Raw genomic sequence first — 14,179 nt, 5'->3', positions numbered from 1 at the left:
TTTCTAGGAATACTAAATTATGCACGAAGTTTTATTAAAGACCTAGGAAAAATAGCAGGACCCTTATATTCTAAGACTGGAATTCATGGGCAAAAAACTTTCAATAATGAAGACATAAAATTAGTACAAAAGCTCAAACAAATGGTTAAAAATATACCAGATTTAGCCCTCCCACTAGAAAGCGACTACCCTATAGTAGAAACCGACGGAAGTCTAGAAGGATGGGGAGCAGTACTAAAAACAAAGAACAATAAATATGGAGACAAGAAAGACGAAAAAATTTGTGCCTATCACAGTGGAAAGTACAAAGAAAAAGGAAATATGAGTAGTATAGATGCAGAAATTTTAGTTGTCATTTATGGACTAAACAGTTTTAAATTATATATTATTAATAAAAAAGAAATTTTGGTAAGAACTGACTGCGAGGCTATTGTAAAATTCCACCAGAAAATAGAAGGAAAAAATAGTAGTAAAAGAAGATGGCTAAATTTTTTAGATGCTACATCAATATACAATATATCTCTAGAACATATAAAGGGAAAAGACAATTCCTTAGAAGATCAGCTAAGCAAACTTATGAACATTAATTGTTTATTTACAGAATGAGTACAGGCAAAGACAAGGCGTCCAGCTCAACTAACAGTGGACAAAAAGACAAAGACTTGTATCTGCAGACTTTATTAAGGAATACTTTATTTCAACCACAGACAAGAATAGAGGATACAAGACTAAATACTGCAAGCACCGAGAGACTATACTTTGGGAAACAAAATTTAATTTTTTATCCCCCATCTAATCTAAGTTTCAGGGTAAAACCAGAAACAAAGATAGATAAACCTCAAAGATGCCTAATAGACAACTTGTGGTTAGCATACAACAAAGTTCCTAGAGACAATAGTAACTTCATCTCAGTGGTGAATTCTTTAAGCCATTACTTTACAGACAAAAATGAAGACAAAAAATTCAGATTCTACGTAGTAGTTCAAGGGAGAGTACCAGGAGTTTTTCAGACATGGATAGAAGTAATAGACTCAATCAAAGACATTCTACCCCCACTTTTTAAAGGATTCAACGATTTCAATGAAGCACTAGACTACGCTAGAGGAACTCTTGGGCCAAATTATTTCATAAGCCCAGCTTTAAGACAAACTACAAGACCTTTTCTGCAATACAATATCCAAAAAGACACTGATAAGATAATTTTTTGCGATCATTGTTCTTCAATGACTGAGTGATTTAAAAGACTAAACCAGACAATTGAGAAACTAGAGACTGAGAAAGGAAAGATAACTCAACATATCCACTCATTACAAGAAAGAATACAATTTTTACTTAAGCCTACCAATCAAACCATACCATTGCAAATACCATACTATCCCAAAGAACAACCAAAGAGTTCTCCAACTCATTTCAAAATGGATAAGACGAGTGTACATTCCCCAACGAATATAGAAAGAGCGATTGTACCAGCTAAAGGTACAGCTAGTCCCGGTCAAACGGTAACGGGTAAAGACTCATCAAATCCGTTGACGGCTGACACTTTGCCAAAAAGTGTATGAATTTTGCCAGCAAATTTCAATACAGTGGCAGAGACAAGTAAAAAAGCTAGGGGTTTTTTACAAAAAAGAAAACAAAATAAAAAAATAGAAAAAATAATACAAAATTCCCTTTGCAAATTACTTAAAGAAAAAACTAAGGAGACTATACAAGAAAAAACCATACGAGAAAGTCCCAATCCAGAACCAGCAGATTCTGAGCCTAAAGACACGGGAAGCAGAAGTGATGAGAACGATCCATCAACAGACCATTTTACTTAACACTATGACCCAAATGACGATGATGATTCAGGAATGAGTTTTGATTCCGAAGCACTACACAACATGGATACCTAGAAAATACAAATACATAAGAAATGATGTCAACAGAAAAAGACGGAAAAAAAAAAAGAATATGTAAGCAATGACATCACAAGTCACTACTACTACTCCACTAAGACTCCACTATCAGACAAAGAAAAGACAACTCCACTACTCCACTAACAAAAGAAGACAAAGAAGGACCATTAAAATTTGAAAAAGCTTCACAAGCCATGTGACGATGGGGCCCAAAGAGCACCCGGCAGGTGAGAAAGTTTATTCGAATTTTGAAATCCGAATTTAAGATCCGGATCCTCAGCTATAAATAGAGGGCCATTTGCCACAAGAAAGATAGAGCGAAGAGAGAGCAGAGCATACAACAAAGTCTTGATCGTAAGTAATAGTTTACATATTCCCCTTTGTTTACATATTCCCCTTCCCTTCAAAAATAAAATGAGTGTGAGTGTTTGTTGTGTTTGTACAAAGAGTGTGCGTGTTTATTTTCCTGCAAGTTCTTTCGGGATCTCTTGAAAGGGAAATCTCATTCCGACCATTATCATGTAAGTAGTTATTTGTTTTCTAGATCCTAGTAATCTTCTCCCTATATAAATGTATGTACTGTTATTATGTATAATATGATGTTCATATTATTATGATGTTAATATGTTCATATACTCTTTAAATTATTCTTAGTAAATTGTTAGTTCTTTACCTTTTTAGTAACCCCAATGGATTAACCTGTAAATACCTAGGGAGGTTGAAAGTCCGCCATGGTCAGAAAACCAAAAGGACAGTGTATCCCAGGGTGTGGTTAAAGAAGCAGGTGCTAAGAATATGGATTAAAGAAAAGAGATGAAAGGAGTAAGGTAAAGAGAGATGAACATTTTTTTAAAAAAAAGTAATTTTGGGAGAAATTACATGGATTTAGCAACAAAATGCTACTAAAATAGATAACGGAACAGGAAGAGGGAGTACTGAGTAGGATTTTACAACTCTAGTTTTACAACCGCAGCATACATCAAAACTCTAGTTTTACATTTATTTAAACGTATTATAGTGGTATCTCTCTTTACCTTACTCCTTTCATCTCTTTTCTTTAACCCATATTCTTAGCACCTGCTTCTTTAACCACACCATAGTAAACCTTTTTTGCTATTTGGGGTTGTAATTTTATCTTTCCATTTCCAATTTCTACTCCTAAGAATTTTATAAGCGTTTTACATAATTCCATTTTCTTTTTGCTAATTATAATTCCATTGTCTACGAACAGTTTAAACACCGTTTGTAAATGTCCTAGATGTTCATTGGTATTATTACTAAATACTAAGATATCATCTAAATAAACTAAAATAAAGCTTTTATAGTGTCTAAATATATTATCCATCTTTCTTTGAAAGATCGGAGGAGTTGTTTATATATATATATATATATTAAAACTCCATACCAAAGTAAATTAAATAAAAATACTTTGTAATAAGTCAACTATCATCAAGTTTTAAAGAGGACCACTTTCACACCCCCACTAGGTAGGATGACTTTTTTGTTTGGTCTACAATAAGAGGGAATGTACTGATTGAGCAAATGTTGTATTTTATTGGAAATAAATCCATTTTAAATGTTAAAAATTGATAGAAATATTCTCCTTAAGAAAAATCTTTTGATAACTAAACATAAAGAAAAAACTTATTTTCTGAAAACAATTTTTGGAAAATATTTTTCATATACCACTGGCTAATTTATTGTACAAGAAACTAATTAATACAGTGATTTTGTTAAAGATAATGAATTATTAATGGAAGTATTGATAAGTAAATTTTTGCACTGTTTTTTCTTCTATAGCTTAAGGGGTTGTTTGGAAATCCATCAAGGAATTGATTTTGTGTTGTAATTGAGTAGTATAATTTTACTGTTGACAATATCATAGAGTTAAAAGTTGAAACTTCATTACAATATTCTGAAGTTCGAACAAGTCTTATTATAAAAATTGAAAATGAAGATGGTTTACTTGTAAGGGAATTTCATACTTTAACATAAACATAGTGTGATGAAGTTTCACTCGTAAAAGTTTCAAACTCGAGTTTACTATATCGAAATTTTTATGTGTTTTAAACCATGGTCGATTTGTCCAATATTTATAGGCTTTTTGAGATGTAAAAGAATGTAACTTAATAGTATTTGTTGTGTAATTCCTAAACATCTAAACTTATGAAATAAATTAATATGCAAGATAAACACTGTGTCGTCATATATTATGAATACAAGACAATTGAAGAGAAAACTATATTCACTAAATAGTCTGATCATTATTAAAATTAGTATTATTATAATCTCGTCACTATTAATTAATCTTGGAGCGTGTTCACTCGACCAAATGACCCCTTATTGTTAATTTGATACTATCGGGCCAATTTTAAATATATACAATAAAGTAATTAGTTTACAAAATCATGTTTTTATTACATAAAAAATAGTCAAAAATCATAGAAAGCATACACTGACTATACAATATAGTCTGTCAAAAGTCATAAAAAAAATATACATTGAATATACAATATACATGAGTTAAGCATTAACTATACATTATAATATATAGATTCAAAAGGCTGAATATATTTTAACTATACATAAAATATACACTAACAAATTCAATCTTGATCAACTCAAAATCACCTCTGAAGTCTACAAATTTAGATATGAAATTCTCTCGATGTTTTGAGTCTTTTGATATATAATTTGCTCGAAACGATTCACTTTTTGGTACGTCAATTTTTTATTAAAAAAAACTGAAGAAGACGAACATATTGGGCCTGTTTTAGTAATTTTAAAAAGGACAAATTACTTAACTACACTCCTTTACTTATCTTAATATCCATTTATCCCTACTTATTTCAAAATTTTCAAAAATCCCTTATTTACCTATGTATCCCGTGCACAACGCTATGTATCCCGCTATGTGGAATGTATCAAACGCTATGTATCACGTGCACAACGCTATGTATCCCGCATGTATCCCGTGCACAACGTTATGTATCCCGCTATGTGGAATGTATCAAATCTAATGTATCCCGTGCACAACGCTATGTATCCCGCAAACATCATTTTTAAGGGATTTTTGGTAAATAGAAAACTAGAAGGGATATGATGTTATTTAGTACTTATAATATGTGGTTCCTATAATTTATACTTTTAAAAATTGGGCCAATTTTTCTGTAAAATAAAGATTAAATTTTAGTGCTCTGTAGCTACAGTTTTACTATTTGCGTTCCATAGCAAACATAGTTTGCTTTGGATCATCAGATTTGTATAAAAATCGTTGCACCTTTGATTTGTATAAAATCGCAGGCATCTGATTTGTATAAATCGCAGCGATTTGTATAAATCTGTGTCTATGAAAATTGTGTTTGTGTATGTATATGTTCTTTGTATTTGTATATCGGCATAAAATTTGAATTTGTATACAATTGAATCAAGTTAAAACAGTTGTATTTGTATATCAAATCTCTCTCTCGATTTATACAAACACAAATTATACATTGTATTTTTGTATAAAGTGAGAAAGGCAAAAGAGAACTGGGAAGAGGAAGATTTGTATTGTATAGCTATAAGTGTATAAGACGAAGAGATATGTATTTGTATATACCGTTTTCTCTCGCTTTATGCAAACACAAATACAAATTATACATTTGTGTTTGTATAAAGTGATAGAGGCGAGGGAGAGTGGAGAGCGAGATCAGGGAGAGTGGCGAGCGAGAAATCTGGGGAGAGAGGCGAATGACAAAGTGTTTGCTACGAATTAGAATTAAATGAAATTTTGGTTATAACATTTAATTTAAATTAATAGTTTGTTATTTTATACAATTTTCCCTAAAATAAAAGGTCGAGAGGCCCACTTTGCATAATTTTCCCATTTTCTAATACTTTGGGCTCAGTTGGGTCAATTTAATCCAATTTCCATATGGAAATCAATCCAACCCACATACTTCTTCTAAAAAGCCCATTTGCACTTTTTCCCTATTTTGTGTTTGGTCATTAATTTATGCCTCTCATAATAAATAATTTTTTCGTAAGACATAAATTGAATTTAAGTATCATAATATTTCATAAGTTATGTATAGGCATGACTTCAATTTTTAAATAATTTATGCTTCACTAAGCATAAATTTGATTGTTAAAAGTAAAAATTTAAAACCAACCTATTTGAATAGATAAAATGTGCAAGTTTAAGAAAAATAATAATAATCTAGGTCTATAGTTCACCTAAGTGAAATGGAGAATATCTAGATGGGAGAAAAAAAAGGTAAAAATTACACAAATTCCATAGTGTTACGATCTAATTACATCATATCCCTACTTTTCTAAATTACAAAAATTCCTCAAGATTTAAGGATCTTGGATACATCGCACAAGTCCCAATACATCGCGTCGATTTTAAATACATCACTCAACGTCCATAGTTCACCTTAAGTGAAATGGAGGATATCTAGATGGGAGAAAAAATGGTAAAAATTACATAACTAGTGTTAAGAGTTAATTACATCATATGCCTAATCTTTTTCAAATTACAAAAATTCCTTAAAATTTAAGGATTTTGGATATATCACTCAAGTTCCAATACATCGCGTCAATTTTGGATACATCACTCAACGTCCATAGTTCACCTTAAGTGAAATGGAGGATATCTAGATGGGAGAAAAAATAGGTAAAAATTACATAACTAGTGTTAAGAGTTAATTACATCATATGCCTAATCTTTTTCAAATTACAAAAATTCCTTAAAATTTAAGGATTTTGGATATATCACTCAAGTTCCAATACATCGCGTCAATTTTGGATACATCACTCAACATCCCAATACACCGCGTTTCGATACATTAAGGATTTTGGATACATTACTCAACGTCCCGATACATTACCTTTGTTGATACAAAGACACACTTGTCCCGATACATCTTGTCCCAGTACATTACCTTTGTTGATACAAGACACACCTGCCCCGATACGTCACGTAAAAGTAATGTATCCTAGAATATAAGAGATAGGAATTTTGTAAATTTTTCAAATGGTAGGGAATCCTAAAGAATATGGTAAAATAAATTGTGTATTTAGGTATTATTTCTAAAAATGAACTATACTGTATATATAAATGAAATATTTTTTATACGTAAATATCAAATATTGAATACCATTAATGAGCTATAGGATTATTTTTTATCAAATGTCATTTCCAGCATATAAATATAGTTACATTTCAAATGGTAATTAACTAATGACAAGTGGACTATGTCTTTATGAGCATATATTCAACTACCATATTTATAAAACCTAATTAATTTTCAGTAAACTTGGTCATATTTTTGACCAAAACATATATGTTTGTGAGTTTGTCTACTCTTTCAATCAAAGTTTGGTGAGTTCTTTCAACTTTTGAGAATGGAAAGTAAATATAACTTAGGTAGTCTTGAGCTGACTAGTAGTTTTGTTCAACCACCTAAACCTACTACATCCATTTGAAGAGGTAAAAAATATTTAACGCGTTCGACCTTTTTCTTTCCTTTTTGGAGTAATAATGATGTTCAGTAGCAGATTGTAGAGTCATGATTTTCATTAAGGACGTCAAAATACAAAGAACTAAGGACACAAAAAGTCAAGAGAATTCAATGTATAGTATATGTATAACTTAATATTACTTTTTACCATCTACATTGTAATTTTTCCGATGAATTGACATCCTTTGGACAAGAGTGGCTCCGGTATTGATGGTGCACTCCTCAAAAGTGCATGAGACACTCCTCTTAGCTAATCTAATTTGAAGAAGTCATAGAGTTGGTTTGAATAAACAGAAAAATTGACTTTTATGAATTTGGAAATACTCAGCAGATGACTTAAGAATTGACATTTAGCTGGCATTATCAAGAACAAAATATGATACTTTTCTTATGTAAGCACAAGCAACTAGACTTGTTCAAATTGTATACACTATGCACCAAATTTTAGTTTTAAACAAGTCTAGAGTTTATTTTGTTTAAATTGCAAGAAAAGCTAAAACTTTAAAGAACCAAGAATGGTATTAAAGCATTATCAAAAAAGAATCTAACTTTTAATATATAGTATCTATTGTGAGGTTTTTGCCCTTTCCTATGGACATTTGAACAATAAACAAAAATTTAAGGACAATAGTGATGGCAAAATCCACATAATATTCAAGGCCTTTGTGTCCACATTTTGTTACAGAGAGGGAAGAAAAAGTAGAAACTAAAGAATAAACTGAATGGAATGTGTAGGAGCTAATTTGGTACTATCAAGGGAACTGGAATGACCCTCCAATTTCACTGGCACCAGCAGGGGGGTTAATCGCAACCCACAGGAGCGAAATGGTGATGGCGATAAGTCCTGACCAGACAAATACGATGGTTGGTGTCCTTCCGCGTCTTCCCATCAGTCCCTTTGCGAAAGGATAGAGATGAGCAAGGACCCAAAAACTGAAGAAAACCCCTCCGAGCAAACGGCTCCATTGTGGTATTGTGCTGTATATTGTCCGGCTTACACCAACAGCTATCGCGATCAAGTTGGTCATCATGATAACAATAGGTGGGATCATCAGGGAACTCCATTTGATGATATAGAGATCAGCAAATTCATCATCATCATCAGTGGCTGATTTTGATGTCAGTGTAAATGAAATTTCAATGCCAGCAATCACTTTTAACAGCCCCTGAAGCACAGCAGCAAGATGGGCACTTGTGCCTCCAATTAACCAAAATTGCTCATTACGCCACCACTCTTCCAGGGCAATGCCGGACCACTTGATCTCAAGCACTGCGAGTGCACAGAGAGTCAATGTGATCACCAGGAGATATGTGAGGAAGGTGACGTTCAGGGACTGGACGATGAACTGACCAGAGAATAGTGAAAGTGCTGGGAGGAAGCAGTATACAATTAGGAATATTGAGGTGAAAGGGTAGATGCCACAATTGAGGTAGGCAATCCGCTGCAAAATTTTCATCTTAGGACTAGCCAAAAAAGCATTGTTGCGAGAGAAGAAGATTTCAACAGAACCAGTAGCCCATCGAAGCACTTGGTGAAGCCTGTCAGTCAGATTGATTGGGGCAGTGCCACGGAATGCATCTCTCTTTGTCACACAGTAAATAGATCTCCAACCTCTATTATGCATCCTATACCCCGTCACCACATCTTCAGTAACAGACCCATAAATCCATCCAACTCTATTACCCCATTCAGTTTTGTCCTCGTACCAGCACGAAATGACACTGATCGCTTCAGCAACAGTGGAGGCATCAAGAAGTTCCCTTGGAATAGTTAGAGCACCAGGCGGTCGTCCATTCTTTACTGCAGGGTGATCAGCAAGTGGTCTACCTTGGAATTCTGCAACTGGAATGGAATCAATGAGGAAACTTGAGTTACCAAACCTTTTAGGAAAGGAAGCAAGATTCATCTCCTCGTCATCAAAATCCCCCATTCGAAGCGCCCTGTTGTCATCAGAGACAGAAGACACAGTGGCATTATTCTTGCGCCGACCAAAACAACAGCTGCAGCAACCAGGGTGGTATTCCTTGTTTCGTGGTGGGTCAAAACCATAAAGAGCAGTCCTCCGGAAGAGACAACCAGTCCCAACATACATTGGACCTTGAAGGCCATCAAGGGCACGCATGTTGACATCAAAGAAAACAGTATTGTGGTTTGCATAACGGTCAGAAGGATCAATTCCCTCAAAACGTTGAGGAAACTGAACATAACAGATCCTATCTCCACCGCGGTCCATCATAAAACACATTCCCTCCCTGATTGCCTCGGAGTTGTAGATGTAGTGATCACAATCAAGGTTGAGGATAAAGGGGCCATTAGACATAATGGCAGAGGCTCGGACCAAGGCATTCATGGCTCCAGCCTTTTTGTTATGATCATAGCCAGGACGCTTTTCACGAGAGACATACACCAGCAAGGGGAGACGAATATCAACTTCTGTTGAATCAATTAGACCGTCATCAGAAGAGGTTCCATGTAAGGGTTCATCACTTGGGGGTTTTAACATAACCTGAAACCAAAATAAGAAAAACAACTTACAATGTTAAACTAAATCTATTACTTCAAGAATCTAACATAAAAGTCATTGTCAACTGACCAAGAGTATAAAATAGCAAAATAAACGTACAGTTGGCAAATGAGAAGCCCCTAAAGACAGAGTTAACAATAATCATGGAGAAGTAAATTAAGTTTCTTTCCTCTTTTTCCTCATCCTTGGAGGGAGGAACAGAAAGGGGGGGATTCAGTGTGAGATCATAGGCATCATTTATGAATCAAACAATTATGCCCTGATCAGTAAATAATGATGAAGGCAACAAATAACTAGACATGATTAATATGAAGAATCAATACCTGTATGATTCCTGCGTGATCACCCCTAGAGTGCTCGGGAGCAGAAATCATCCAAGTACCAGGCCAGTGGGTTCCATCTGCCATCCAAGTGGCCTTAGTTATCTTAATGGGTTCCAAAAGATCATCCCCAGCTGCCTCTCGCTGAAGTTTCATGGCCTTGATTTCTTCTCGAGCGTTGTAGGCATCAGAACGCCGACGAATTGAATCAGGGAGGCTATTAATTCGAACCTTAAATTCATCATATTCACGTTTCACCCGTCTGCGGTCCTTAACAAAATCTTGACGTACTTTATTCTTGTAAGGGTCTTTCTTCAAGCTGAAGTAGGTTTCTGGGTTCCTTGGTTCAATAATATGTTTACGACAAAATGGAACCCAAATGTTGGCAAAACTTGCAGCTTCTGCCATTGCTTCAAATGTCAGAAGAGCACCTCCATCATCAGAAATATAGCACGAAAGCTTTTCAACGGGGTAATTAGCAGCAAGGATAGATAGAATCGTGTTTGCAGTGACCAGCGGTGGCTCTTTCTCAGGATCTGCAGTAGAGACAAATATGTCTATGCCTGGAAGATCAGATTTTCCTGTGGGATTGGTAGGGGTTGGTGTTTCAAATTTTTCTTTCAAGACATTAAGATCGGTAGCACGGTTAACGGGGCATAACTTTGGAAGCTGGTCAAGCAGCCAAGAGATTGCAAACCAAACCTCACAGATTATGGACATATACCATAACCATATAGCATCATTGTTCGGATTGGTAATCCTCCATTGAAGAAATAGTCCAAGAACAACTACGCGAATAAGAATCAAGAGCCTGCATAAATGGAGTTGCGTCAAGACAGCTCTCAAACCAAATATAATTAAACATAGTACCAATTAAGTGCAGTAGGCATTAAGCAACCAATCAATGTCTACAGGACATGATTACCTAATGGTATCCACCAAAAGTTAGATTTATTAATCCGTCTCTTAATTATGGTATACTCAAGAAGCTAAGCTTGTAATGTAGTCTTACAAGATAAAAGCAAGAACTTACACATGTTTTTGGAGAGCCATCTACATAATACAAGAACTTACAGTAAAGAAAAACTATGATGACTGTTTTAGCATCTTTCTTTGATTAGAAGGAAGCATTTGTGTTAAAACTAATTTGTAATTTCACTAGCCAATTCGATGTGGGTAATTTCACCAAAATTTGTTCTTGAATTCAAAGAAGTAGAGAAGTTGGGGACGAAAAATTACCGGTATGGGCTAATAACTCCAGCGGGTATCTTCAGTTTACGTGTAAGCGGCCTCCAAGGCTTGTTCAGAAGTTCAGAAGGCTCACCACCTTGATCTTCTTTGTCATTTCCAATCCCCCCATCCTTTGGCCATATAGCATTTCCATAGCCATACGTCCCTTTTGTCTCAAATAACCATTTATTGTGATCAAAATCCCCTGTCTGACTCCTCATCAACCCTGAGTGACTTCTTATTATCGCTGATTTATTACCTGATCGCATCAACGACAGCCTCCTTTCCATTTTAGACATACTAACATTTGAAGGTAAAGTCAGAGGCCGTCCAGAAGGATCTACAGCATTCTCAGCCAAATCAGTGCTCTTGTAAGGCTCTTTACAACCAGGACATATCCCATCACCAGTTTTGACAGCATCAACATAACAATCCCGGCAAATTTTAAAATCACACTCACAAGGAAGAATATCTTCACCCCTTTCATCACTCATGACTTTACCATCACAACCCGGTATAGCACAAGAAGAACCTTTAGCACCAGCCATCTGAGGATGGTTAGTTTCTGATTCAATTACCTTATCCATCAAGTGAGCACGAGTTACACTGTTATAACCACCAGTAAACAAGGAATTTGACACATACTGCTCTTCCACCCTTTGAGAAATTGAAGGATCCATAGGTTGATTATCAGGGGTTGGAGGGATATGCACTGTGTAGTTTGCAAATTCAATGCCACTAATCTCACTATCCAGAGATTCCCTCGATAAGTTCACATACCGACCCGATGAGGTCCTCCTTGCAAAGGTGACACCAGAATGCTTGCCCTGTTGGGAATCAGAGGCTTTAAAGGATCTTGAAGTCATGTTGCTAAAAGTTGTGCTAAAAGATTACTTGATGACCAACAAAACCTGAAACTGCACAAGGCCAAAGAAGCAACATGAGAATTAGCTAACTTTAAGTTGAAAAATCAATACTAAAAACAATAGTGCAAAAGGATATACTACAATCTCTGGATTCAAAATGATTCAACTTTTTTTTGAAACAAAAGCATGACCAAAAAAAAAACCCTTTCTCTTTCTCCGAAGCCACTCCTCTCACTTTATTAGTTAAAAAGCACTAAAGGAGCCACCTTTTTCAGTAAAAAACACTTGATCATTTTGTGTGAAAAGCATCAAACCAATTCAAAATATAACAAAAATCCACAGAAGAGAAGATCACCTAAATCTTGAAGAGATACACCAACAACTAAGAATCAAGACCTTCCTAGACCATTTCCAGGAAAACCCAAAAAGCTTTCCCAGAAACCAAGGTGGACAAAAATCAGAAGGGAAAAAATGCAAGTTCAAGAACACAACCAGATCCTTCTCTTCACATACAAATCTTCCCTATATACATCTAAATCATAATAATTTTGCACAAGTAGAGATATATAGACCTCCACCAGTAGCCCAATACTTATAAGACAATTAGCATAGATATGTAAGACATAGTTTATAAAAACAAAAGAATCAGCCACCTAAAGGCGTGTAGGAAATATTCAAAACATAATACCAATAAAATATAAACACACTATTTGCAAACATATACACACTACAAATTACAACTTTAACAAAGCTTTCATAGGGTCCCTTTTACAACTCAGACTTAGTCTTCCATTGTCCAATTAAATCAAAAGGGTTGTAAATAAAATTATTAAAAATCTCTATTACGTAAGACCAAATACACAAATACCCATTTTCCTCCCTCTTTCTTCTGTCACCCCCATTAAAAAAAACACAAAAAAATGAGTAATTAATTAGTAGTACTTACTAACCTCAAAATTTTGAAAAAAAGAACACATCAACTAAGAAAGATTCAAACTTTATGCTTATTTTTTCAAAACAATTAACCTAAAAAAGCTCTCTTTTTTTTTTTGCAGCTTACAACAGCCGGCTTAAAAAAAACACAAAAGTCCTGATACCCAAATACACATAAGGGTCATAAAATGTGTAAATATGAAATTTTTTAGAAATAAAGTAAGAGATCTGAATAATGAATATCCATTTGTGGGGTTTGTTGAAAATTTCCAAAAAAAAAGTGAGATTTGTGTAATTTTTTTACCTTATCTTGTCTGCTATGAAGTTTACTAGTAGGGAAAGTATGTGCATTTGAAGATGAGTTTTGGGTATGAAAGCTTTTGCCTTTTTACTGTTTGCTGGTTTGAATTTCTTACTAAAGAAGACAAAGTGGGGAAGAAAGAGTGTATATTTTGTTTTTTGGGGAGAGAGAAAGAAAATGGAATTTATGGGGTTAAAAAAGTAATTACTCGAGAATATAGGGGGTCGGTCTGAATATGCTTGATACGCGGCTACAGGTGATTTGTTTCCTATGTGAAACGGATTTTTCACAGTTGGTCTGAAATTTTTAATTTTTTTTAGATACAAGATTTTATTACCAATACCAAGTAAGGTACTCCCTCTGTACTTAATTACTTGTTCATATTGATTTTTTTAATTGTCTCTAATTACTTATTCATTTTGACAAATCAAAAAATAATATGCTTTTTTTTTACCTATTATAGCCTCAATTAATTACTATGAAAAAGGTAAAACTTTTTGAAAATAATAAGTTTTTAATCTATCCACATCATAATTAATAGGGATAAAATTATAAACTCACTATGTCAATTATTGATTTCTTAATAGAAGTGTTAATTCAAA

General features: G+C 34.3%; 1 protein-coding gene across 2 annotated transcripts; it reads right to left on the bottom strand.

The window, feature by feature from the left end:
- Window positions 1-7,934: 7,934 nt before the first annotated feature.
- Window positions 7,935-13,741, bottom strand: LOC102588915 (cellulose synthase-like protein D3). Of its 2 annotated transcripts, none has more exons than XM_015311119.1 (4): window positions 13,581-13,741; window positions 11,487-12,394; window positions 10,251-11,058; window positions 7,935-9,909 (listed from the first exon to the last, which is right to left on the bottom strand). In XM_015311119.1, exons 2-4 carry the CDS (start codon window positions 12,341-12,343, stop codon window positions 8,155-8,157), a joined length of 3,420 nt encoding a protein of 1,139 aa, XP_015166605.1. In that variant the 5' UTR covers window positions 12,344-12,394; window positions 13,581-13,741; the 3' UTR covers window positions 7,935-8,154. The 2 variants fall into 2 exon arrangements, with proteins under 2 accessions (XP_015166605.1, XP_006352916.1); XM_006352854.2 differs by lacking the exon at window positions 13,581-13,741 and adding an exon at window positions 12,699-12,990.
- Window positions 13,742-14,179: the final 438 nt, after the last annotated feature.

The sequence above is a fragment of the Solanum tuberosum genome, unplaced genomic scaffold (assembly GCF_000226075.1).
Source record: "Solanum tuberosum cultivar DM 1-3 516 R44 unplaced genomic scaffold, SolTub_3.0 scf00144, whole genome shotgun sequence".
NCBI lineage: Eukaryota > Viridiplantae > Streptophyta > Magnoliopsida > Solanales > Solanaceae > Solanum > Solanum tuberosum.
The sequence above is the reverse complement of the archived record's forward strand: the minus strand, read 5'-3'. Positions and strand labels throughout refer to the sequence as shown.

Bases quoted from the DNA above. Each gene is read 5' to 3' on its own strand.
- LOC102588915 (XM_015311119.1), bottom strand. From the start codon at position 12,343: ATGACTTCAAGATCCTTTAAAGCCTCTGATTCCCAACAGGGCAAGCAT. The intron at 11,059-11,486 runs GTAATTTTTCGT...CCATTTATGCAG, and splicing joins GGAGTTATTAGCCCATACCG to GCTCTTGATTCTTATTCGCG. The intron at 9,910-10,250 runs GTATTGATTCTT...TTTTGGTTTCAG, and splicing joins ATCACGCAGGAATCATACAG to GTTATGTTAAAACCCCCAAG.